Genomic DNA, 26,643 nt, shown 5'->3' on the forward strand with positions numbered 1-26,643 from the left:
GCACAGGCTCCGGACGCGCAGGCCCAGCGGCCGTGGCTCACGGGCCCAGCCGCTCCGCGGCGTGCGGGATCTTCCCGGACCGGGGCACGAACCCGCGTCCCCTGCATCGGCAGGCGGACTCTCAACCACTGCGCCACCAGGGAAGCCCTGCACACTCTTTTCATAAAAAGCTCCTAGCTCCTGAAAGGCACTCAGGGAAGCTTATCTTTTTGAAATTTATTCAGAAATAATGCAGCAACAGCAGAAAACTAAGTAGCTCAGTGTAGGCGTTCTGAGATTTCAAGCAAGTGCTAAATCTACTCTCTCAGCAGAGTTGGTTCCTGAATGAACCAGTTCTGGAAGGATTCGGAATCGTGTGTTGGGTGGAGCTGACGGCTAGGACTGCCAGCTGTGTGCTCTGGGCTGGCAGCTCAGCTCTGCCCTGAGTGCATTCAGAAGGCACGAGGGCACCTGCCTCCTGGATCTTTAACCTGGTCTTCGGGTGTCCTCTCCTCTGGATTTAGCAGTGGACGAAGGCCAGCTTAGTTATATGACAGAGAGGAAGGCTAGGGTCAGGCCTCCTTCTGAGTGTCTAACCAGTAACGGGGTTTTGAGTACTGAATCGGAGGAACTGGGTCTTGAAATTCAAAGGTCATAAGCGATTTTCATTCACTGCCAGGCCAGCCTTTGTTAGGGTGAGAATTTTTATAGAGAATTTTTTGGTTTGTTTTAAAAGCCAACATTTAATTTTTTTAGAAAAGGAGACCTCTAGATTTTATTGTTTGTTGTCTGCCAGTACGAAGATGGATAATTGACCAAGATTCCAAGAAGTCCTTTGGAAAATGGTGGGGTCAGTTCTCTATTCCAAGTCAATCGTGAGTGATACAGCAGCAGGCATTGCTAGTGTCATGAAAGGTCAGTTTTCTCAATCACCTAATAAAGGTATGGTTTAAAGAATTAAAAAGCAAACTTCTTTTAGATAAGGAGAATGTGGCACAGTTTTAGAGTTGAACATGCCTTTTTCAAGGGCTTGGGCGGGGTAAGAGAATATTATGCTCTCACTAAAGTTGGTTCTTATGGACTTCCCCTGCACCCTCATAGCCCTCCTAGAGTTGCTGAAGTGAGGATGTCTGCCCAAGGGGTATCCTGTCGTGCCTAGAGCCATCCTGAGAACAGGTTACAGTTGGAAGGAAGACACCAACATTTGCCACTGCCAGAACAAACCCCAGTTATTGCTGCTAGAAAATGAGGATACGTTTTAGGAAGAACCTTCTCTGAGCTCTCGCTCCCTTTCCTTGAAAGACCCAGAGGCTGTCTGAGCTTGAACGAGATCAGCCATCAGTTTAGCTGTGGGCTTACGCTGAGCCCAGGAACCAGGGGTGTTGGTTTCTGAAGCTGACTTATCTTGCCCACCGACAGTGCATTCCCCTGCTGTGATGTCGGGGTGCAGGTGCACCGCCTGCTCCTGTAGCACTGGAGGTAGGCGCTGGGTACACCCCACCTCCAAGGAGGAGACAGTATAGGTCAGCAGGGGCTGGCACCCGGGACAGATTCAATGCTGCCGGCCCCTCCGGGTTGGGAGGCGTAGGGGAGAGCCATTCCTCAGCACCTGAAGTTTGTTGAAATGTCTCAGTATTAGTGTTGCTCTCATGGTTCCTTAATAGACTACTCCACATCTGGCGGCATGAATATGTCAAAACAGGGATGAGCAGGTGAAACTAGCCAGTATCTCAAGGACTCCTGCTTCGGAGCGGCCCCATTTGAAAACCGGGCTTACCTGTTGCGAGGTCCCTTTGTTTCTGTGAAGGCAAAGGAAGCTGTGGCTCCAAAGGGACAATCGGAATTCCAACCTGGGAAAAAGTCCCTGTTTCATGTATTTTTAGGCCAGGTGTCTGCGTGCTGCCAAGAAACTCTTAGGTGGAAAGCTCACAACCTCTGTTTGCCCTGAGAGGGGCTGCTTTCCTCTCAGAGCTGCTAAAGCCCTAAAGAAATGATGTGACAGTTTATTACGACTCTTTCCTCCATGAATGAACCACACGCCTTCAGGATCCCATGGCCTGAATGTTACCTCTTCATTTGCTTCTGTACCGTGAAGCGATGTAGACAATTTCTTTCCGGGTATAAAGGTCATAAGTGAGTCTCTACTTTTTAAAAGAGGCATTTTGAGACTTTTTTGTTTTCACAGTTTGCCCCCTAGGTGGCACATGGCAAGTATAAGTTAAAGCATTGTAATATATTATGGTTAAAGCACACAAAATAAATAAATAAAAAGGAAAAAAAGGAGAGAGAGATACACTTTTACCAGAGTTAACCAGGCTATCGAGTCATGATGAGTTAGTAGCCTGTCTTGCTCTGATTCCAGTGACATCGTACTCGATGGTTTAATGAGGTACCCTCATCTGGAAGGTACGAGAAAGACAGAACCGTGAGTGTCAACGCAGTGTTGGAGATACAGTGATGTTTTTCCAAATTTCTATACAGCTCTCTAAGGGGACTATGTTTTGTGATTGCTGCTGGGACAACTTCTGAATGTTTGCCAATGAAAAACGAAAGATCCATTCAGTGTCCAAAACGTCTCGGACGCACCATTTTAAAGGTTCTCCATGCAGAAAGTTGGTTAGCATTAACTTGGTCAGTCCCGGCCCCTCGAACATTCCCTTTCTCTCGAGGGCAAGAATGACACTCGATGTTAATTTGCTTTGCCCTCTGTGCACACAGCAGCAGCCAGAGCATCACATTTCATAGGGTTTGGAGGGCAGCAGTGGCTGTCATACCATCCAGATGCCAAACCATCCCTACCTCACCCAGTCACAAACATCAAGGAGGATAGTTGTTTCTGTTTCATTGGGACCTTGAAATCAGAGAGTGAGACACACAGGTTTTGCTATAGGTACGTGCCATCCACGTAGGTATATGCCTATGTATATACACATGAAGAGGTAGGTAATGGCAAAAAACAAAGTGCTTTTCCCCTTTTCTGCTGGTTCACCTTAAGCTGGGGTCCAAGTTCCCTTGCCTCCTGACACCTGATCCTATGGAGACAGCTGGTCCTGCTGAACTGGCTCTTTGTTTTCAGGAGGGGTTGGAGGCCTCTGCAGCTGTTCCTGGCCCAGTCCCTTACCTGAACGGCAGGGCCTGGCAGGCGCACAGGCTCAGGGCTTGAAGTCAGAGAGGCCCTGCTCTCTGCTGGGCCGCCGGCCACCTGTTCTCATGCATGGGGTTCTCCTTCCCACTTATAACTCGCTTCAGCTTCTCTTACTGACACCCCCGGGTTTCCTCTTCCATTTTTCCCTTCAGTATCTGTGTGCCTCAATGATCTTTTTTTCCCCTTTTTTTTCACCTTCATTTTTCTTTCCTCAGCGGCTCCTGCTAGCTCTTCCACCCCTGTTGCATTGTCTCATCCAGATAGTGAGTATATCATTTTCTTCACCCATCTCTCGGCAGGTTGCTTGCTCTCTGCCAGCCACAGTGGGTCTGCGTCACGTTACCTCCCTTACCAGGTGATAATCCCACTCTGTTGGTGGAGAGCAGCACCGGGTTTTAGAGAAGCAGATGAGAAGTAGGCACAGGTCCGCTCAGATTCACGGGGGACGGCTCTCCCCGCAAGAGGAGGCAAGTGGGAAGCGTGGCTCTGGACAGAAAACCCCGCAGACAAGCTCCCTGAGGCTGTGGCAGCCCCAGCCTTGTCCTCGGGATTCATAGTGGGCTGATTATTTGGAGAAGCCAAAGGAATTTCCCAAGAAAAATGTCTATTCTGCAGGGTCATAAGAAATGTTTGGGTCATTGTGTTTTCCCCCTTCATTTTAATTGGCGTAGTTGGATTCAGACATTGAAATTAGATAGCGAGGTCTGTAGCTTTTGCTTTCTCCATAAATGCATATATTTCTCCTAAATATTTGTGGGAAAAGAAGCAGTGTCTGCTTGCAGATGTGCCTGGCCGTAGGCACTTAGGCACATTATTTAACCCTTTACCAGGGAGCCTTGTTTCTTCTCCTCTATGAAACGCGAGAAGGAATCGTACCCCCGCCCCCGGCAAATAACAACAAACCTGGCATTTATCAAACTGTTGGCCCACCTAGGAGCAGTGCCAGTAAGCCGGCCGTGGTGTCACCTGGTCAGTCTCGGGCTTTGTCACCCTGCCTGAGCCTCACTCGTTTACCACCTTATTTTATTCGGCTACCCTGCCCTTTTGTTCCCCTGAGTCCCCGGGCATAGGGAGAGCTCCAGGCCTCCCACTGTCCGGAGTTATGAACCCAGCACTCCAGAGGGAAAGAGCAGAGGCAGACAGCTGCTGAGTGAGATCCGGGTGTCACGCCAGCATGTGCTCAGAGCAGCAGACAGTGGGGCTGCTGGCTGACCCTAACCCCTTGGTGCCTCAGAAGCCCTGCACCTTGGGTGGAGCCTCGGGAGTGATTCAAGCCCCAAGCTCAGAGCCCTTTGGGGCATCTACTTGACTTGGAAGGAAACAAGCCCGCCTACCCCACACACTGCTTTCCAGGAAGTGGACTCTGTAGCAGCAGGAATTCAGGTTTGGGGACCGGGTTCAAATACCAGCTCCACTACTTCTGTATATAACTCCATGACCTTGAGAGTCTTCCCACCTCTCCGAACCTCAAACTTCTTATCTCCCAAAGGAAGGATAGATTCTACCTACTCTATAGGTATTTATGATAATGAAAGATTAAGTATGAAAAACACAGAATACAGTGCCCAGCACATAGTAGCTGGAATTCATAGTAAGAATAAGTGAGAGTTATGTTACTTCTTGCTACGTGAGAATAATTTGTCAGCAAAATCACTGATCATCTCTTTAAAACACCTACATTCATATTGATAAATCAGGGAAGAAGGAAATGAGAGAATACCTGCTTCACCATCTCTTTTTTCTTTATAATAATGCCTTAATATATATACACACACATAGATATGTATTTATAAATTTAATTTATCTCCGTTCCCTCTTTCACCTTTCTGTGCCCTTTCCATCCTTCATGTTTCCATAGCAACCTGGCCTCTTCCTGCCCTTACCACCACCAAACCATCTAGTGAGTACAGAGCTTAGCTGCCATGGGCCAGGCTGCTGCTTGTGGCAGAGCTGACTCCTGGGTCACAGTGCTGTCCCTGGTTCCCCCCCCCCCCCGAGTGCTGAAAGCAACAGTTGTGCATGCACGGAGGCTCCTTGCCTGGTGTGGGTCCCTAAGCATGCTGTCTGCCTGGCCAAGAGAGCAGACCCAGTGTCACCAAAAGAACTGGGGTGATTCTTGAAGAAAACTGTGCACAAGGAGACTTTTCCAAGTTTACCCACAAGTTAAAAAACCAGAAAATGATTAGAGAAGTGCCGAGGAGACAAAAGGAGAGCATCTCGTCCCAGCTTTCATTGTCTCTCCCCCTCAGACACACACACACACACACACACACACACACACACACAGAGGCGAAAATAGAATCGCTAAAAGACTGAGAACAAGGAGGGAAGGAATAGAAGCTGGCTGCCCGGGGAAAGGGAGAGGGTGAGGAAGGAGGGAGCCTCTTCTCCCTGACAGCGCGCCCTCCTTTGCCTCCTGCGGAGTGTGGAAGTGTGTGCCCCGAGCACGCGGGGAAGGAGAGGGGCTTCTAGCCTCCCTTGTGCTAGAAAAATTATGGCCTCAAAAAGCATAACCAGGCTCTGTCAAGTTTGTGAGCTGAAAGTCTAGATGAAAGTTCTGGAATTCATCTACTGATGGCCAGACTGTACCATCTTTCCCATCACGGAAAACGTTACTCTTCATCACGGTCTGTAACACGTTCCAAGCTAGTCTTTATAACGCTCTAATGATGTGGGCTTGTGTGTCAGGCCTTAAAGCCCCTGACAAGTCAACTGGAACATGTGTGTGTGTGTCCACAGCTGTGTGCGCGTTTTAGATTTTATACTACTTCTGAGTGCACAGGAAAAAGGACGTGCGTCCCGTTAAGAGTAATCAGAGCAGACGGCAGAAAGCAAGAATGCAAAGTACAGCTCCCACTCTGCTCCCTGGGCCAGGGTTTCTGATACATAATTGAACAGAGAAGAAAAGAGATTCTGCGTGTTGCACGGAGTGGTTCTCTTTTCTACTGCAGAACATAGCTGAGGGTCTGCTTTCTTGGTGTTCTCTCCGTGTGCGTGCTGCAGTGAATTTTAATTCCTGATGCTTTTGAGGTTACATTTTGTGAGCAGAGCAGAGCAGGCGACAATGAGCTGTGCTCACATGGGTTTAATTCAGGTGGTGGGTTGCTCTGCATTTGGAAAAGGAATGAAATTAACAGCACCCCTTCATCTGCTAACAGCCATGCTCTAGTCCTTTGCAGCTTGAGTGCAGTGTGTGTGCTGTGCAGAGCATAGCGCAAAAAGGCTACACAATGCATTTGCACAACTTGGGTCATATTTAAGGTGTCTCACTGTAAGTGGGTCTTCTCTGGAAAGAAAACAGAATCTTGAATCCAGATTTTTCCTTAAGGAGGAATTAGGTATCTCTCCCCTGACATAGGTTTAATTTTTAAACATCAGGCATTTCTTCCCACAGGTAAAATGATTAGCAGTGACACGCAAAGAGAAGAAAGTTTGAGTCTTCTTTATTTTGAACCACTTGACTACTGACCCGAATTGTAGGTCCCAGTGGATACTGGGATAAAGGAAAGACAGTCACGATTGGGCAGCAGCCCGTATTTAGCATGAACATGTTTCTCGACTGTAAGGCAGAACGGAGCACACGTGAATTGCAGTGACACTAACAGCAGAGTAGCTGGAAGCATCCCCAAATCCATCAATCGGCAGTGAGTCAGTAGGGTTGAATATAAATAATGTCTTTTATATTTGCTTCTCTGTGTGTGTATTGATTCATTTATAATTATGAATGAATGAAGGTAGCCTAAGTAAAATCAAAGGAGAAACTGCTCAGTTGTCTATAATCCCTGCAGGCATCCTTGCTCGGAATGTGCCAGACCCTGTGCAGTGTCAGAGAGTGAGAAGCAAACACTCCTATTAGCTCACAGTGGCATGGGACTGTGTCAGTTGGTTAAAGCATTTCTCTCGAATCATTTTTAAACATTGGTGTGCTTTGGGCAGGAAGGTATCTTCGCCTTCCTTCGTTGCCCTCCTCCTCTCTTAGCGCCAACTGGTAATAGCCAAAACGCCCCTTGGCCTGTGCAAGTTAAGGTGGGAAACCCAAAAGGCCTTTTGTTGATGCAGAATCACTCAGTAACAAATCAGATGTAAATATAGCATGGGACAAAAAGGAGTAGTATAGGCAAATCCAAACAAGAAAGCTGTTTTTTTCATTGTAAAAACCAAACTCGTGTCTTATCCATTCACCACAAGTCTAAAGAGATAACTGTATCCGCAAATGCCCGAGCATGTGTTTCATGTCAAATTCTTAGCTCATTGAGCCAGGGGTTCAGTTTCTGCTGTTCAGTGTTGACAGAGCTATGGTCTCAACCTCCGGAAGGAAACCTATTCCCTTTCTGCACTGGCCTCTTTTTTAAAAAAATTATTTTGTTAGAATCTTTATTATACTACTTCATGGTTCTTTACTTAACTGTTTTTTCATTGAAGTATAGTTGCTGCGTACAATATTATGTAATTTACAGGTGTACAATATAGTGATTCACAATTTTTAAAGGTTATGCTCCATTTATAGTTATTATAAAATATTGGCTATATTCCCTGTGTTGTATAATATATACTTGTAGCTTATTTTAAACCAAATAGTTTGTACCTCTTCCCCACTGGTACCCATCGTGCTAAGTGAAATAAGTCAGACAGAGAAAGACAAATACTGTATGATGTCACTTATATGTGGAATCTGAAAAATACAACACACTAGTGAATCTAACAAAAAAGAAGCAGACTCACAGATGTAGAGAACAAAATAGTGGCCTCTTCTTTTATATGTGTCTTGATTGGGGTTATCTCACGGTGGCCCCTAGGATAACATGGGTAGACGAATACGGCAGTGAGATGAGATCTCTGCCTGCATCCTCCATCCCTCGCTCATTCCACACCCGCCTCCTCATTGCGCCAAAGGAAACATGAAATGACTCCTTAATGTAATGTAATATTTTGTTCTTCCAGGGCACACGGTCTGCGCCTTAAAAATCATGGGACTCTTCCTTCATGACCATGCTCTGTTTCATTGCCCTTGTTTTCCAAGGATGCCGAGACATTTCTGGAATCTGTGAAGAATAACTTGCCTTGTCCTTCTCCTTCAGCAGTCTCCTGGATTGACTTTGGCATCTGGGTCCTGACAGAGACACCTCCCCATTTCAAAACAAGTTTCCATGCTCCTTGATGTGGTATTAATATGCAGTGTTGCAGCTATAGCTAATGCTTATTGGTGTTGTTAACCAAATGCTCTTTATGATTTGTTAGTCTTCTATTTCTGGGCAGTTTTACTGCCCTTCCAATGTTTCCTATATATGCTGCTAATTTAATTTAATTTCTCCTTTTATTTAGTCTGTGATTTTGTTGTTGATTTTTCTCCCTGCCCATTGTTTACATCAGTTTTTAATTTTTTTGTATTTTCCATGTGATCTCCTCCACTTTCCTTTCAACCAATCATGTGCGTGCGTATCATGTGACTTTGTCATGTGGCTTGCATGGTGCTGATGATGTCGTCCACGCTGGTGAACAGAAGGTAAAACTCTTTGTTCTGATTAGTGAAATAAATCTGGGACCACAGCCTGGCACGTAGGGCCCACTCATTTCTTCCTGTCTCGGATTTCCTAAGCAAAGCCATTTGAGAGATTTCCTCTTGTTCTCAATCAACGCACATCCAGAATTCATCATCCTTCGTAGCCTTTACATGACAATTTGATACCATGACAGCCTTCGGTTTAATGGTTTGCTTCAAGAAATTTGGCTACAGTAAAATCACTCTAGCCACGGCAGAATCTGCACCTTTGAATGTTTACCAGATAGCTCATAAACATTATTTCCAAGAAAGCAATGTTGCAAATGAGCTTTCTTGCATTGTTGTTTAACTTTTGTAGTTCTACAAACCACAGTTGCTCTAAAATGTCACATTTCCATAAAAACATAACTTTGCTACAGAGAGAAACGTATCAATCCCAAAGGTTGTATTTGCTCAAAACCAATGAGAGAGTTTCATAAAATTCATGCAGATTGAGGACTTTCTGAAATGAGAGATTTAAGAATTTGGAATTAGAGCAGTTTGGCTGTGATGGCCGAGGGGTCACTTGAAAAGTGACCCGCCTCCCACTCCAGGCAGGAGGGAAGAAAAATCAAAGCAAAAGTCACTTGACAATTACCATGACTGGAGATCCATGTAATCCAGAAGCACACAATTGACCCTTGCAGCAAAGGCAAAAAAAATTATAGCCTAATTAAGCGCATAGGGGTGACAAAATAATTAGTTAATATTGTGACTGTCACAACCTTTTAAAAACATTTCTTATTTACCATGAAGAGTAAAGGAAGCCTCTGCTCACCACTTCTACCAGTAAAATCAAACACCCATTCAAACCTACCCTGGGAGTCACACGCGTGACTAACTGAAAATTTGTACTTCACGTCACAACCTGAGACACACACGGGCTAAACTGATCACAAAAGCGAAACTAACACCAGTAACCCCCTCAGGGTGCCCGTGCATGCAAGGGGTCCCCGGCGACCTCGCTTCTCTGAGAGCTGATTGGGCGACATCCACACGAACAAAACCATCGGCCGTTCGTCTCGCATGTGCTCTGTCCCTGGTCTGTCCTGTGTCCCATGCACCCCACGTGTGTGAGCCCTGTATGTGCCACCCCTCGCCCTCTGCATTGACCCCCTCTGAGGACTTCAGCTCTCTGGGCATGGCCACCGTGCCCCAGTTTAGTCCCATTTACAGCCAGACTCCTGGACAGGGTCTTCGATTGGAGGCATCCTCGTTTCCAAAAAAGGAGATGTTTAACATTTACATCGTATGAAATAAAGGAGGGATGTCCCCAAAAGCAGGGAACCTCTATAGTGCTAAAAACTTGGACCTAGCTTAAAAAATTATCTTAATCTGTGAGTCTTAGAGCAGAGGAAAGAACATTGGGAACCTATGATTGTATAAACTCCAAGTCCCCCACACACAAAAATGTGGTTTCATTATTTCCCTGAGGGAGACAAGCTCTTTTCAGACTTGGGGTGACTGCTCAGAGGCTGAACCTTTCCCCTGAAAGCGGACGTGTAAGCAGATATTGGGTTGAAACCCCTTCGTTTCTTCTGTAAAACCAAGTTGGGTCATTTCTGTGCAATGCTGTGATTCAGAGTGAAGTGCAAGGTAGAAGCTCATTCACACCTCTGAGGAGAGATCTCTTGCAGACATTCTAAGCAAGGCTAGAAGCGTTTGTAGGTGTTTCCCACAGTTGCCCTAGAAACACACCTTAGCAGTGGTCTTGGCTGTCAGGAGAAAATTTGGCCAGTACTAAAAAATCACCTCGGGAGCCTGTGGAATTCCGAAGCGTGATCACCCCCTCATCAAACCACCCCTCTCCTGCCATTTGCAAGGGGGCAGGCAGAGGACGGTTACTCAGATGAGCAACAAGCAGCAGGAAATGGCCTTTAATAATAAAATTGAAGGGAATGGAGAGGCTGGAGCAAATAAAATTTACAGAAGAGAAAAGTAAATCTTAGTTAGGGATGGTTCCTCTGGGCATTAGTAAGGGTTTCAGGTGAGCTAAGCCTAATGAAGAGGGTTTAAGTGAACAGTGGCCACAATAGATTAAATCCAGTGTCCACTACCCTCCGCCCCCCCGCCCCCCCGCAAAATTGCCTACAATGTGATGAACATATGCCAGGTGTCCGTGCACCTTCGGTTTCCATCCAGAAGAAGGGAGATGAACACTGGCATTGAGCACAGCCCAGGGCCACTTGGCCCCTGAGCCCACAGAGCTCTGCAGGGAGGGGTCCATGGCAGGGAAGCTCAGACACGTGGCCCAAGGGCACAGGCATGGGTTCCTTGGAAGTGTAAATCTGAGCCCCTGATGCCAAAGTTCATTTCTGGTATCATGACATCACATAACTTTGGGTCCTGCTTCCTCCATGCCTCCATCAGCCACCGAGGACTCTGCATAAATGGGACGCCCTTCCCACCAGCATGTATGTGATGAGATGCCCCCTGCATCCCCCTGTTCGTGTGCTGCATGTTTGAGCATGGATCCCTCCCCACCCATTTATAATGATCTTTTTTTCTTTAGCTACTGATACTGACTTGTACTAGGAAATGCTGATTCTGATGAACTAAACTCTTTAACACCCACTCTTCCTTCTTAGATTGAAAACATCACTAACCATCCCTTCCACGGCCCCCTCCTTTATTTTTTACAGCTGTGTGTCTGGATTGCCACGGTCTTTGGCAGGTCGACATAGACTTTTCACCAGGGGTTCTGCTCTAATTGCCTTTATTCCTAAGGATGCCAAGCACTGGTGGTTACCAGGATAGAAAGCTAGCAATGAAGGGACCAAGGCAGTGATGTATATCAGCCCGAATCCTGTGGGCAGGTACCGCGGGGCCCAGAAAGTGACTGTCTCCCTGGGGTTGACCAGTATGAGTGCTAAAACCTCCCAGGAGCCTCATACTTCTTAATAACGAATCTCACGTCCATGAAATAGCGTTGGAGAGGTTCACGCACCCACCTTGTGACCTCGGAGGCAGGAGCCAAGTTAATTGTTGGTGACGGCAGTTATTTCTGTGTTAACTTCCTCAGCCTGGATCGGCCCCCCATAACCACAAGCCGTACCTTCGTGGTCTTATTTTCTTTTTAGGATGAGGAAACAAAGATAGTTGATCAATGAATCCGTTGGTGTTTTCATGACACCCACGAGAAGGGAATTGATACTTTTGTGGTTCGGTCTGTCAGAGTTCATTTGTTGCTGTTTAATTCGTCCTCCCCCCCGCCCCACCCCTCAACCCCCAGCACGCACTCCCATTCACAATCCCCAAGAAAACTCGCGCTGGGAAGATTTGTGGACTGGATGCCTCCATGAGCCTGGCCGCAGAGAGCCAAGCATCCTTTCTCTGTAGAAGTGGGGGACCTGGCCACGCCCATACCCGCTCGTTCTGTACCCCAGCAGTCCCCAGAGCCAGGGACTAGGATGGCAAAGAGTCAGGTCATGCTAGCGTAGCAAATCCTTAACAATTGAGAGACAAGCGCTCAGGAGAAAAAGAACGCTTTGTTCCAAAGGCCTGATTTGGGGGAGCGACGCTCGAGACAAATGGATGCCAGTCTAAGCACTGCAGGCTGCTCTTTGGGAGTATTGGAAAACCACCTTAGACTAGAATAGCCAGGTAGGCTGCCAAAGCAGCATCGGGGAGATGTTGAGGGTCCAGGAGTGTATGTGGCATAGATCACATTCGTCTGTTTGACGTTAGGGCTAAGAGGTTGGTCTGAGGAAGGAGAGTTGGTGGTCTAATAACTAAGTCCTGTTTCCCTTTGGTAATTTACTGATCCCATAAGGACCAATCAAACTTCGAACTTCTTGATGTAATTTTAAACGTTCTTGAATTGGAAACATCAAACAAGCATCATATCAGAACAGCTTAATCATACATTTTGGACTTTTTAAAACAGTTTCAAATTGCTTATAAGAAATAATCAGTAAAGGGGAACAGGCATTAGGAGAAACAGAACGAACAGTATTTTTAATGCCAGACAATCCTTTTTGGTAGTAAAAGATTCTAATGCAGGCCCTACAACCATCATTGGGTTCTTCTCAGATGCACCAAAACTTGTGTGGGTCCTGATGGGAGAGAAAACAAAGTGGGTGAAGACAGAACCCAGGTCCAGCCTGTCTCAGCCTATTGGCCACTCAGCATTTCATTCAGAACATACAGCTCTTGGTCCTTGGGCTTTTTGAGTGAGAAGTAGAATATTGTTTTCCTTCCAGAATTCATAGTTGCTGTTCAAAGGCCCTGGGTTTGCTAGAATTTTTGTTGTGGAATTCACATATCCAGCAGTAGTTTTCTGGTCCCAGGGCTTCTGCTGACGAGGAGAAAGACGTGAAGCTGACTCTGATTTTAGGGCCAGTAGCACCATAATTACAAAGAAGAACCTGCAATCTACATGGCCAGAAATACACATTTCAATTACGGTTTCTAAGGGGAATTTATAGGACCTGCCAGTAATATTTTTGACTGTATGCGGTCTCTCTGCTACATTCTTTTATTTTTTCTTGCATACACGATTTACATTCTTCTAGAAAATACCAGAACTGCCTGATATTTCATATTTGTTATTGACAAGGTTTATTTTTATGAATACCACTGTTTTAATCTTTACATAAAATATTTAGGGAAAAAAATTTGACTCGTGGCTGAAGCTAAACTCAAAAGGGTATAATTAACCCCAGGGGTTTTCTTGGAGCCACCTGCCGATTTCTGCTGAATTGCAAACCAACATTTACAAATAATTACAATATTGGTTTTGCTGAAATTACCCGTAATGATTTCAATCAGAGCAGCCATCTCAGAACAGAGTGTATGCTGGGACCCTCTAAATAATTTCCTCTCTTAATGTGTTCAATAAAGCAGCAAGCCTCCTGAATGCCAGGCCCATTTCTTTGGTGTCAAACCCTCCCTCCTCAGGCGTGGCTGGAACATTCTTTTTTGCAGAGAGCTTAGGAAATCGTTTCTTTAACCCCATTTCTAATCTTGAAAAAAAATTAGCTGCCAGTAAACATTTGAAGATGAGTAAGACATCGATTAAACAAATATTGCTCTTTCCACATCTGTATGTACTTACAACAAGTTGCATGGCCATAACGTTGGTCCAGATCTCTATGATATTAGTTGAATGGGATCATCCTTTAGAAATACTGTCATAGGAAGGGTTAGATTTCTGTACAAAGGCCCCACCATGCAAAGAATTGAATAACTAAGTTTTTTCATTTGGCAAACAAAACCTTGTCTTAATCACCTTTGAAACTCGAAAGCCTAATGGACTACCCGGTACTTAGTATGTACTGAATGTGCATTTGGTGAATAAATTATCTTTAAAGCACTCTAAATGATATGATGTAAAATACTCTAAATTCTATGAGAAAGCAATACACATCAGAGTGACGTGGTAGTCACTCAGCTAAAATGGTGGCAAATTATAGTGTTCTAACTTCTATAAATGTTAGAACCATGTTCTAACTGTGGTATAATTTTTAGTGGCTTCTCTGTGATTCCTGCTATACTTTTTTCTGAAATAAATCCAAAAATAGGACAGCACCTTCATCAGGGCTCTTGGTTTTTGCAGGGATTCCTTGGCTAGATTTTTATTCATATGTCTTTGAAGACTCTTCGAGTCTTTTTTTCAAAGACAGGAATTGTTTGAGATGACTTTTTTTAAATTGTAGAAAAAATGGGCATCTCTGTGCCTAAGTGATATGGAATTGTTGATCTTGTGGTGCATCTCCCTAAAATTGACTGAACGTCCTAGATTTGGGGCTCTGTGTTTTACAGCATCATGAAAATAGCCAAGGTGTTCTTGACAGCTCATCCTAGCACAGTGACTGTCACAGTGTCACGGTGATATCAGAGTGAGGAGGAGCCCTCGGGAGCATCTGGTATTTTGCAAATGTGGAGACTGAGGCAATGACCTAGCCAAGGCCCTAGACCCCCTGAGGTCCACTGTGGCATCCTTAGCAATCAGTTCTAAAGGGAGCTTCACAACATCGGAGAAAGCCCCTCTTCTAACTAGACACTCCCCACAAAGCAGGGTTCAGTATTTTGCGGTATTGATTCAGCCTTGGAGAGCCATAGGTCTCAAGTCTGAGAGAAAATAGTAAGGAAGGTACAGACAGAGAAGACCCAGTGGAATAATCTCTATTTCCCTTCCTAGGAGGCTCAGGGGAAGGACTAGGTCCTTGCCTGGTGGGTGTGCTGGAAGGACAGCTGATGCCACCTCCTTCCCTCCTTCTTAAGGCAAAGAGACCATTAATCCCAGAGTCAGTGTTGCAATTCTAAATACAGAAAGTTATAATGATTAATGTAAGTCTTCATTCAGTCCAGGGTCACCAACATCCCATTTCACCTGGGACTAAGGGTTTGTCCATGGTAAAGGACTTGCAGTGCTAATGCCTGGAAAGTCACAGGCTAACCGGGACGAGGAGGTCACTCTAACTGAGCAAGAGAGTAGAATTTGTAAAGTTCTACTGTATCTCCTATTCCGTTGTTCAGCATTGTTGAGTCTACACAGACCTCCTTCCCTACTCTAAAATAAACTCCACTTTGAATTTCTTTTTGGCACTGGATATCTCTAATGGTATAAGACATGGTTGAAATATTATCTAAGACTTCAAATGGTCCAAAAGAATTTGAGAAGCGTACACACCTTGACATTACCTAAACCAGATCTCTAAGTATTTTCCACTGAATAGTCGGTGCTGGTGGCTAGATAGTGGCGTAAAAGCAGGACAGGTCTTCGCCTGAAGCCCATTTATCTTTTTCTTTTTCTTTTTCCTTAATTACTGATTGAAGAAAACAAATAATAAGCACAAATTTTCCTCAATACTTTATCCCTCAGACATTAAGATTACACAGCCTCCCTGTTGTTGCTTTTTTTTTTCTTTTTTTTTTTTTTTTTTTTTTTGCATTACGCGGGCCTCTCACTGTTGTGGCCTCTCCCGTTGCGGAGCACAGGCTCCGGACGCGCAGGCTCAGCGGCCATGGCTCACGGGCCCAGCCGCTCCGCAGCATGTGGGATCTTCCCGGACTGGGGCACGAACCCGCGTCCCCCGCATCGGCAGGCGGACTCTCAATCACTGCGCCACCAGGGAAGGCCCCTGTTGTTGCTTTTATGTGTCCCCATGACTAGTACGCGTGCACCAAGATCGCCTTGCGATCCTGTTAATTGAGCTTCCAGGTGGTGTGCGTGCTGCTGACCCAGGCCAAGTAGCAGGGCACTCGTTAGCTTTGTCTCTGGGTCCTCCTTGTCTCAAAGGGAAAAGTAGGACACTCGGCCACTGTAGGTTCTCAGAGTAGCTGAGTGAGGACAGTGGGCTGGACACCAGCAGCCTTCTCATTAAATTACCAAAGGTACACTGTGAGTGATGAGGCCCAAAGCCTAGTGACAAGCCTCCCCTGGCTCTCCTATCCCATGTCTGTGATTCTCTCTTCCAGAGGACAAGCGAGGACAGCCCACCCAGAAGGTAACTGTTTTATAGGCTCTCCAAATTTTCTGTCTGAGGTCATGCAATAGATACAGAGATGCTTTGCACGGGAAGTACAGGGTTCCCAAGTGTTTTAAATCTTCACTTTAACTTTTTATAACAGATGTTCTCTCATCTCATTGCTTTCAACATAGACTAATGAAATAGTTTCCCTTCAAGTAAATCGGCATCTTCCTGAAGAACCATCCCAGACCTGGTAGTTTGTCACATACAAGCTCATCTTTCTTCTCGACCTTGGATTCAGAGGTCTACTGCAAGGAAAAGAGAAACATTGACTTTTTTCTGCTGAGAAATGCTAAAGACATATTTCCCTCTCTCTTCTCACAAATAAAAAGACTTTAATGATCGTTCCATTAATACAAGGTCCCAAGGATTATCACTCAGGCTGCAAATGCAGGATACTTACAAGAAACTTGCCTACAGCAACTCGTGCTTTACTTAATCACAACTGGAAACTCATTATTTTTTTTTTAATGAATCTAAGTAATAAAATTTAATTCATACAAAGATGTTCACACGAATGCAGCATCATTCTCCCCCAGTTAGGGATTAGACCGCTGGGATGAATCATATATCCAGGGAAAAAAAAAAAACTGGGCTGCTTTGAAAAATTATTTTATGGGCGTAAGTTTTCTCCTTAAATGCTTACATTTTCCCATATTTCAGGCTGTTCCTCAAAATGTACCAGGTTCATAAAAGTTAAATCTGCAGTTGTAAGAGCAGCTAAAAGAAAATACAAGCCCGTGACAGGAAAAAAAACAACAACGAAACAAAACCAAAAAACCACTTCTCTCTAAAATGGTAAAAGGACTATGCTAGTAGGGAGGGCAGCTTCCCAGAACATTCCCAAAAGACATTCTCACTTTGGGCTAAGTCTGAGGCATCCAACTGGAATTCAGAGTTTTCTATGTATTGCTTTTTAACCATTTGAATTGCTGAGAAAGCAAGAGGCCAGCCCCAGCCCATCACTACATCCCATTCTGATGGATTGGGTTTTCATTTTGTGGATGAAAATGTCATGCGAATTACGTGGCTGTTTCAGGGGAACCCAGTGCACCTAAGCTCGAAGGGCAGATGGGAGAGGATGGAAACTCTATTAAGGTGAACCTGATCAAGCAGGATGACGGCGGCTCCCCGATCCGACACTACCTGGTCAAGTACCGAGCGGTGAGTGGCCTCCTTCCCGGGCTCCACACCACCCCGCAACCCTGACATCTGCCTTCTTGGAGCAGCAGGGTGCAAAGCCCAGGGGGGCAGGGACGGCCTCTGTGCCTGGCAGGTGGCTCCTGGGTCCAGGTTAGGGTTTTACATAACAAGATTGACTTGCAGCCTTTAGGTCATATCTACGCTGAGACCATTTTTTTTTTCAGTCCCCTATTTTATATTTTTTAATTGAAATACAGTTGATTTACAGCGTTGTGTTAATTACTTCTGTACAGCAAAGTGACTCCATTACACATATATATACATTCTAATACTCTTTGCCATTATGGTTTATCGTAGGATAATGAATATGGTCTGCTGTGCTACATACAGCATGGATAAACACACTGAGACCATTTTAAAACCTCTAAAATGATTTTGGTGATGACAAGTCCATACCATGATTGATTTTTCTGCTTCCTAAATTTTTCTACGAAGTTATCTTGCCATCACCCAGTACTTTTTGCAAATAACATACTGATATCTGATAATCACACTTGGATAAAGTGTGTATCATAGGCCAGGCATGCAGGCCCACGATCACATGCATTTTCTTCTCCCCAAGAACCTTACGAAGTTGGTTTTAATGATTATCCCCACTTTACAGAGGAAGTAAGTGAGTGCGTGTCAGTGACCGCATGACTCATACAGCCAGGCAGCCAGGGTTTGAATCCAGGTCTGTGTGCCTGAAGAGACGGGGTCCTTAGCTCCCGGCCTGGGCTGCCTCAGGTCCTAAACCAGCTCCTTCCCTCACCCCACCCCCAGTGCTCGTGCAGCCCACCTGAGCTGTTGTCACCCTGCTGTCTGGCTACCAGTGAGCCTGGCCTTAAGCCTTCTCTTCTGGGTTTGCCCACCACCCATCTAAGATTTCCGACATTCCACCTGTCATCTCCGACCCCCAAACTGAAAATCACCCCATTGTGTTTTTTTGTTTTTTTTGGTTTATTTGGTTTTAGAATGACCCTTGGCCATTGCCTTCCACAACCAATTGCTGAGAGGTTTAGAGGCAGCATCTGAGCATTGGAAATAGCCTCTTGCTAGGATTTCTTGCCTGTAGAAAATGATGAACTCGAGAGGAGTTTTCTTCCTTCAGATAGCCCCCCAAATAGGCTTTTCCCAGGAAGTTTGACTTACTCCCTCTCTGCCTTTTGATCAGCCCTGCTTGAAGTGCCATGGGAGCCCTAACCGGGTTATGTTTACAGAGAGTCCGTACAGCACAGAGCCCTCCCGGGCATACGTCTCAGCTGCTGGGCAGCCTGTCAGTCCACTCAGCCCTCTCCTACTTAACTGTGAAGTCAGGTGTGAGCCTGATGTTGGAGGAGGAGCCTCAGTTGACTTTCCTAAGGCCCAGCCCAGAGGCACCACCATCTGAGAGGTCCCTGTGGTTTCTTTGCTGTGGAGTAGGAGGCAGGGACTGGGCAGGTGGTCCCATGGAGCCCAATGGAAGTGGGCAGTGTGGGGGAGGATGTTGTTATGTGTTGTTATGCTGATGTGGCCCAACAGACATGCCACCCAATTCCAGCTTTACCATTTAGAGGCATGGGACCTGAACAGGTCACCCAGTCTTCCATAATCTCCATTTCTCCATCAATAAAATAGGGAGAGCTTATCGAGCAGTTGTAAAGATTAGTTATAACATAAACAAAGAACCTGAAATGTGCCTGACACTTGGAAAACTCTGTACATGGTAACTGTGATAATCACTGCTATGATGAAGGCTGGGGCTGGAAATATCTCCCTTATGAGGCCACATCAGGTGTCAGTGTTCCAGAAGAGCCGTCCCAGCTGTGCCAGGCAGGCCTGCTTTAAAAAGACAGCTGGGGCAAAACACTGGGATATGTTAGACTTCGACAACCTTGACTGTCCTCTCTCTTCCACCTCAAAATCCTAATATTTGCTGAACATTACTATTATTATATATTATTAATATGTATTACGTAACGTAATGTTTGCTTTATATTCTGGCTCTCTCTTTTGTAATGATGTTTGCCAAGGAAAGAAGCCTTTCAGAGAAAGAGGACAAAAACAGCTGAATTTCTTCATTTTAAATGCAAATGGGGCACATGCTGACACGCTCAGGAGCCAACTTAGAGCCATAGCCTGGCTTCCAGTTAGACTCTGAGGACATGAGCACCCCCTTCCAGCATTTCCCCACACTGGTCATGGCCATGACCCGAGTGCTATCCCATTCCTAAAGGTATCTCTTTGGCTGGTACAAAGCATTCTTCTGGGAAGACGGCTGGCTTTCCTGTAATGTAACTCTTCCTCCAGCCTCAGCCTCGGGCTAGACCACCTTCCAGGTGACACTGCTAGCATGTTCTGCTCTTCCGGGGAGCAGCCCATCATCCAGTAGACATGTGTCAATGGCTCCCACCCAGAACAAACTCACTGGCGAACGTGTAGGATAGAACTGGAAAGAATATTTGAGAGAAGAGGGACACCTATAACTCCAGCTTCGTGCCTGAAATTATGCCCTGGGCAGTGCTCTGCTGAGCTGAGTGTACCTTGTAGGCGCTCTAGGCACCTCAGCCTTGGACCTGACAGAAGAACTCACACCTGTGACACCTCCAGCTCCAGTCTCAGAGACCAGGTCTATTGTCCTATTCCACTGCATGGAATAGGACAATCCAGTTCAGTGCAGCAGATGTGTGTTGAGCTCCCTCCTACGAAAGGCTTTGGGCCCAGCGGCTCTTGGCCACAGCTCGACTGCCCATGTGACTTGGGGAAGTCACCTGACCTCTCCCTCCCTTCCCCGTCATCAGCTTTAGTAAGGGCCTGGCAAAAGCACTGGCAGGCTTGTTGTAGGGTTGCAGTGAGAAAATGTGCAGAAAGCCTTTAGTCCAATGCCTGGCACGTAGTGGGTGCTCCATAAATGATAGTTTTCATTTTTAATAAAAGTGGAATCTGTGCAGTGTTCCCATGTCAGGGAGGTGAGTTACACACCTGAGTGTGACTAACATTCTGAAACAGGACAAGGAACACAGTTGTTGGATTACTCTTCTAGCTCATCCTTAGGCCATGGGCCAGCACTCCAGAGTGCAGCTTGGGTCCCTGCATGCTCTCAAGGTGATGCACAGGACATTGAAGAGTTGGCCCCATGCCACACTGGCAGTCTGCCGCTGTTTGTATCTGCAGGCACGCAAGGGTGACCTCCTGACCTGCAAGATCATTTACCTTTGGGTTTTTCGGGCTGGTTAAGAATAAAGACCACGTTCTAGCTTCGGTTTTTATTTCTGTTTTGCACCAATCGTTACTGACTCCCTTATGTTCCTCCTGTTAGCTGGTCTTAGCAGCTATTTCATCTAAAGCTTTCTGGTGTCTTGTATCTTTCTTGCCGGTTTCTCCCAGAAGCTCTCCTCCGAATGGAAACCAGAGATCAGGCTCCCGTCTGGCAGTGACCACGTCATGCTCAAGTCCCTGGACTGGAATGCCGAGTACGAGGTCTATGTGGTGGCTGAGAACCAGCAGGGAAAGTCCAAAGCAGCTCACTTTGTGTTCAGGACCTCGGCCCAGCCCACAGCCATCCCAGGTATGACGGCTTTGCTTTCTGTGAGTTTCCCGCTTTGAATTAATGCACAAGTGCTGCACCTCCTAATGTGCCTGAACAGCCCCTGACAACTCGCTTGCTTACAGCCATCCTCATGATCGGTTGCCCATGCAAAGCTTAGTTTTGCTTTGTACCTAGCTGTGCAGTAGGTTGAGAAGGACTGGACCCCCAGGAAGGCTTGGCCAAGCCTCCTGAGTGAAGGTCCTGTGTCATTGAGCCTTGGAGGACTGATGATAAGCCGGTCCGTGGGACCCGTCAGATGCAGCTCCAGCCAAGCTTTGGATGCTGGTTGAGGAAGGATCCCTTTTCGAGGCCTTATCTGCTATCTACCATTTCATACAAGGACCACGTAACTATTTTTAAGCCCTTCCTATCTGATGCTTGCTTACCTGCACAACTGTGGCCCAAATCTCTTCTCTGTGGGGACCCCAAGAGAAGGAACATATGGTGCCCAGTTAGTTAGTTAAAAATCCTCCCTGCCAAGGGCCTCTCAATTGAAACAAAGATTAAATTGAGCCACTTGAAACAAGTGGAGAAAGTAGACGCTGGAAACTCCCATCCATGAAAGGCAGTCCAGTCTGCTAGAGGCTGGGATGGGAGCGGCTCTCCCAGGAGATGCAGATCTGTCTCTAGGGATCCAGGACCAACTCAAGTGTGGGAATAAAGTGAGAGTTCTGCTTTCTGGCCCAGCTGCCTTGCTGCTGACGGCCAGTCTCCTCAAAGATCTAATTCCTCGGAGCAGAAAGAGATCGTCCCTGTCTGCTTTTCCAGAGCAGCCAGATGCCAGCCACAGGCAGGAGAGGTGGGCATGGAACATAACAGCAGCAGCCTAGTGGAGGGGTCCCCATAAACGCGCTGCAGTGTCCAAGTATGGTAGGCAGATGCTCCAATCTCCCGGTGGCATTCGTCTGGCCTCCATTATGCCTGTCCTGTCTAGAGTGCTTGCCCCCAACTCTCAGCTCAGTAATCACGATTGCTCTTCCCAGAGGGAGAGAGGCCAGAAAGGACATGGGCTGCTGTGACACAGGGCTGTGTGCACGTGGAAGTGGGTTAGTCGAGCAGCAACAAAGTAAGATCAGTGTGTGCTTCCCGATGGTCGGTTGTGCATGAGTGTGTGTGTCTGATAGATGTGTGTGGGCCCCCAGGGAGTTGGCAGCCATAGATGAGAAGTGTCCATGGCCCTCCCCTCTGCACTGACAGGGAGGGCCCTTAGCATAGGCTAGGGTGGGTGTCTCTCTGCAGGCACTGGTCACATGGTCAGTGATGAAGCCAAGGCATCGGGTTGTGACTGTAAACAATGTTCTCCTCACTGCTTGCTTCATAGGCTACCCAAATAGAGGTGGCCCTCTCTATTCTCTGCCCCTTCTTTCTCTGCATTCTTGGGTCCGTTTTTCCCTGAAATTGACAGTCTGGTGGGAGTGTCCAGATCTGCTCGGCTTTTATGGGGCACTAAGGAGATGGGGGAGTGAGAAGCCTTGAGTGATTCCTTTCCAGTGAGACAGATTTCTACTGACATCTATTTCCTCGGGTAAGACTTCATAGGTGGTGATTCCGACACACTGCGTTCCCGGGCTGGGTACGGCCAGCGGCATCAGCTTCTGGGGTTGGAGAAGTTGGGGCCACTGTGTGTCAGGTACAGAAATTCTGGGAAGACCAGTCCCCCGAGTCCTGTCCGCCGGAGTTGTCAGAGTCCTTCCGGCTAATCTCCCAGGCTCCCAGTTAAAGGGGAAGGTTGGAGGGGCTTCTCACCTCCCCAAGAGGGCTTCGGGCTCTACTGCATAGGTTTTAGAAGGAGGTTGCTTGGTTGGATTTCTCTGGGACCTGCGAATAAAACCTCTGAATTAGGAGGTGTACGTTCACGGTGGAATTCTGTGGTCAGTGGGTGGTGGAGGTGAGAAGTGCAGAACTAGATTCTCTTTAAGTGCACTGTGGGTGGGGGCATTGTACAATAGGAAGAAGAGTCCGATTTATTGCTGAAAAGGTGGCCCCCATCCTTGCATACAGTTTGCTGCACATACTGCAGTGATCAGATGCATCTCTACCCCAACGTGTAAAAAGCTCTAGAGACTAGAAGGCTGTGGGGAGACTCCTGACTGCATCGTAGAGACCTCGAGACCTCCCCTTATCAAAGGTAACACTTTCCTAATGAGACTCTTGTATTTGCCTGTGGAGGCTTCTGTTCTCTCACTTTAATTTCATTTGCTCGCTGACCCCTAACCCCTGAATTCACCCTGCTGTGCTGCTTCTGGCCTTGCTGAGCTTCGGAACTGGCCTTATGGTGATAATACCGCACTGAACTCTTCTCTAACTTTTGTCAGTTTAATTTACAAAGTTGAATTAACCTTGGATTCTTGCATTTTCTATATTTGACCTATTTTTTTTTTCTTTTTATCTATTTTTTTTTCTCTGTTTCTGTCTCTTCCTTCTCTTTCCTCCTTCCCCCTCCCCTTCCTGTGTCTGTCATCACACATGTCACCTTGGACGTCACCGGGACATCCCCACTGCCACATTTGTTTTTAAACAACCACATTCTCTCTGGGGACCCATTGCTTGGCACGTGCAGCGACCTTGGGAGGCTCCTCCACGTCCTACTCCTTTGCCTCATTACTTTTCTCTGCAGTGACTCTTCTCTTGCTCTGTTAGGAACTTGAATGCCAAAAAACTAAATTTGCCTAAAAGCCCAGTTCCTATGAGAATGGTCAGTGCCCCCCCGCCCCAACCTTTGGAAGAATCTGTCAGGACTGCCATGGCCACACCACCAAGCTCTCTGTGGAAGAGGAAGGTTTGGCAATTGGAAAAACCTGGACCTCCAGACTTATTACCCTTCACAGATGCTTTTGTGCCACTTCATAAGGAGTTTGCCCCCCTTTTCATAGCAGTATAAAAAAATGTTTGGGAGCTCTTCTCTTAAACTCTCTCTCTCTATATGCATAAAACAACAACAACAAAAAACCATTACACTAGGTTTACAGAAAAGTTTCTGCACATCTGCTACTGGTTGCATTTTTGGTTCTTAATGATGCAGCAGAGAAGGATTTCTAAGTACTCTCTGAAGCTTGCGTCAGATTGTTAAAATCACCCCGTGTCCCCGTCGTAACCCTGTGCTTCTCTGCTGCCCTTCAATCCGTAGTTGGCTTTGCTTGCATTTAAGTGCCCCTGGTAAGGCCGCTGCGATGCACCAAGCATTTTGCTGACATGATGGGCAAAGTAAGTCACCCTGTTGCCCATGCAGCCGAAGAACTCAGATTTGTTGAGTATTTTCTGAGGCTGATCCAACAACCTGGGAGGCGCTTTGGTCCTGGTAGTATAACCAGCACCCGACGCTGGCTCTGTGAACAGGGCCAACCTAGGACGTGCCCAGCACCTATGGGCCCTGGCAGTGCGTGTCTCCCAGTCAGGGTGATACCTGCTGCATGGCTACGGATCAGCCACAGACCTCGTGTCTTGGCAGATGTGGCCCAACTGTGACCCATATTATCCCGTAAGCATCAGTCTCCCAGGTTGGAAGCCTCCACTGTGAGCCTGGCGCGAGTCGCACCCGCTCCCCACACGTGCTCAGTAGAGCGCAAGGCAGGGCCAGCCGGGAGTGCCCATAAATTGGAACCCAGCCAGCCTGTCATACTGTCTGAGTGGCCCAACCCCCTGTTGGTCAGTAGCTTCAATGACATTTTAAAAAAATTCTGGTGGAAGCCAGCTGCCCCTCTGCTGTTGGGGGTACCTCCCGACATGCCCAGGAGAGGAGGTGAGGTGTGTTTGTTAAAGTTCCCCGTAGAGTCTCGGGTGAATCTGCTCAGTCGTGTCAGTGTCTGAGCTCGGGGGCACCTTCCCCTGAATAAAAACTCCCCCCTCCATTGTGGTCACATGTCATTCCACATATCTCATCTCTGAGCATCTCCACAGAAGTTTGATTTTTGTTCTTTTTGGTTTCTTTACTTTTTGGTTCTGTTGTTATTTTTCAATGTTCAAAGACGAGCCTTTCTCTTTGGGAATCCAAATGATCCTATGGTCTGCAGGGCAGAGCTGCCCGTGTCAGTGGGCACAGGCCCTTGTCCCCAGCGCTGGCAGTTTAGAGGGTCAGGTACCCACACTGGAGGCCACAGGCTACCCAACAGCTCAGCCGTTGGGTAGCGCCTCTCGCCCTAAGCCCCGTTGGCCTCCAGCCCCGCCATGAACCGTCCCACCACGGCAGCAGGAGCAGACGTGGTTCTTAGGCACAAGGCAGAGTATCAAGAAGAGGCCCATGGTGCCTCTGGGCCCGGCGTAGAATCCCAGGGCCATTAGGAGGGCAAAGGAGGGAGAGATGGTCCTCACGCAGGTCACCCGTCCCTGTCCCCTGACTCCCGGCAGGCTCTTGGTATCATCTTCAGCAGAAGTTGCATATTCACCCAGGAGGGCCCATCTCAGAGGTCTGCCCCACCCTGGTCCCAGTCCCATAGGCATGGGCCTATGTCTGTGTTTCTGAAGATCTGGCCCAAAGTGTGGGGAGGCCTGACATCCATGACCCTGTTCCCTCAGCTCATTCTGGGCCAGGCAGGCCTCAGATGAAGCAACTTCGGGGCCATTGCATTGGGCCCATTCAGATAGGCCCATGGTGTGCCCTTCGGGAGACAGCATTGCGGCACGCCCGCTCCCACCAGACGCTGAGGTCTCTCGGGGTGGCTGCAGCCCTCAGCCCCACCGGGAACCCCTAAGACAGGCCCTGAAGGAGGGAATGCTCGCCGCCCCGCTCAGCCGCCCTGCCCCCGCGCCCTGTCTCAGTGCCTCCCACTCTGGACACGCCACAGGGCTTCTCTGCTTGTCTTTTGGAATATTTATACGGCAGGTTTGGATCACGTTTTTCTACTAATAAGAATGCTAACTAACATTGTTGTGTAGATAATCAGCGAGGCCTTGATGAAGTTTACACCTTTGCATTATTAAAGGAAATAACAGTTCATGTGAACTCACCAGCGTGTTTGGATTTTATTTGATAGTTGTGTATCCTACAAAGTGCCAAAATCCCTTTGCCTCCACCTCCCAGGTACCTGGATTATTTTGATTGCCCCAGAGAGCCCTTTAAATTGGACCCCAAACTCGTAGCTTGCTGAATGGCGTTCTAGCCAAAGGAATAGCTTTCCCTTCCTCCTGAGGAGTGATGCGGTTTTCTCAGCTCTCCTAAGAGCTGCTGTGGGTCGCCGCCGCCTTGGACTTTCCCCAGCAGACAGGGCGAGGGCAAAGTGCCTTCGCAGAGCCAGAAGGTGGTCACCTTGGGATCGGGGGCACACGCTGGGCCACCAGAGCCACAACTCTGTTGCAGGTTCTCCCGATTGCCCGGCTCCCTTCACGACTTCATATCAGAGGCTTCACAGAGTGACATGGTGACAGAGAGCATCTAAGAGAAGGGTCTCATTGGCAAGCCCTATTCCGTTTATAATCACACTTAGTTGGATGCCTCCTGAAAGCCCCAAGACCAGCCGTCTATTCAGCAGATTCCAGGAAGGAACAAGCAGACGAGTGAACCGGAACCTCAGCTTAATGGTTCCAAGAGTCGGAGGCAGGAGGGGGCACTTGTGCACTGATGTCCCGTGACACAGTGACTCGGGCCCCCTCAACTGCAAGATGGGAGATATCTTCCCATTTTGAGGCATTTATGAGCATAGGCACTTGTAGGTCTCAGTCGGGCAAGCCAGGTGTTCAGTGCCGACACCTCCCAGACCAGGAACCACAGAGGATGGGCAGCCCCAGCTTCATAGCGCTGCGCTGAGCCCAGAGGTTGTGG

At 47.3% G+C, this 26,643-nt stretch overlaps 1 protein-coding gene across 19 annotated transcripts in view; it reads left to right on the forward strand.

The window, feature by feature from the left end:
• The window catches only part of NCAM1 (neural cell adhesion molecule 1), a 333,434-nt gene that overhangs the window by 295,471 nt on the left and 11,320 nt on the right, over positions 1-26,643 (forward strand). For 8 of the 19 annotated variants that reach the window (XM_067038955.1, XM_067038963.1, XM_067038959.1 and 5 more), the window contains 2 exons: positions 17,178-17,302; positions 20,690-20,867. In XM_067038955.1, the coding sequence (XP_066895056.1) occupies positions 17,178-17,302; positions 20,690-20,867 (303 nt within the window). Of the gene's footprint in view, positions 1-17,177; positions 17,303-20,686; positions 20,868-23,448; positions 25,828-26,643 lie in introns of those variants that run through there. The other 11 variants (XM_067038962.1, XM_067038965.1, XM_067038954.1 and 8 more) reach the window with 2 other exon arrangements.

Source organism: Kogia breviceps, chromosome 7 (genome assembly GCF_026419965.1).
Source record: "Kogia breviceps isolate mKogBre1 chromosome 7, mKogBre1 haplotype 1, whole genome shotgun sequence".
In the NCBI taxonomy this organism is placed as follows: Eukaryota; Metazoa; Chordata; class Mammalia; order Artiodactyla; family Physeteridae; genus Kogia; species Kogia breviceps.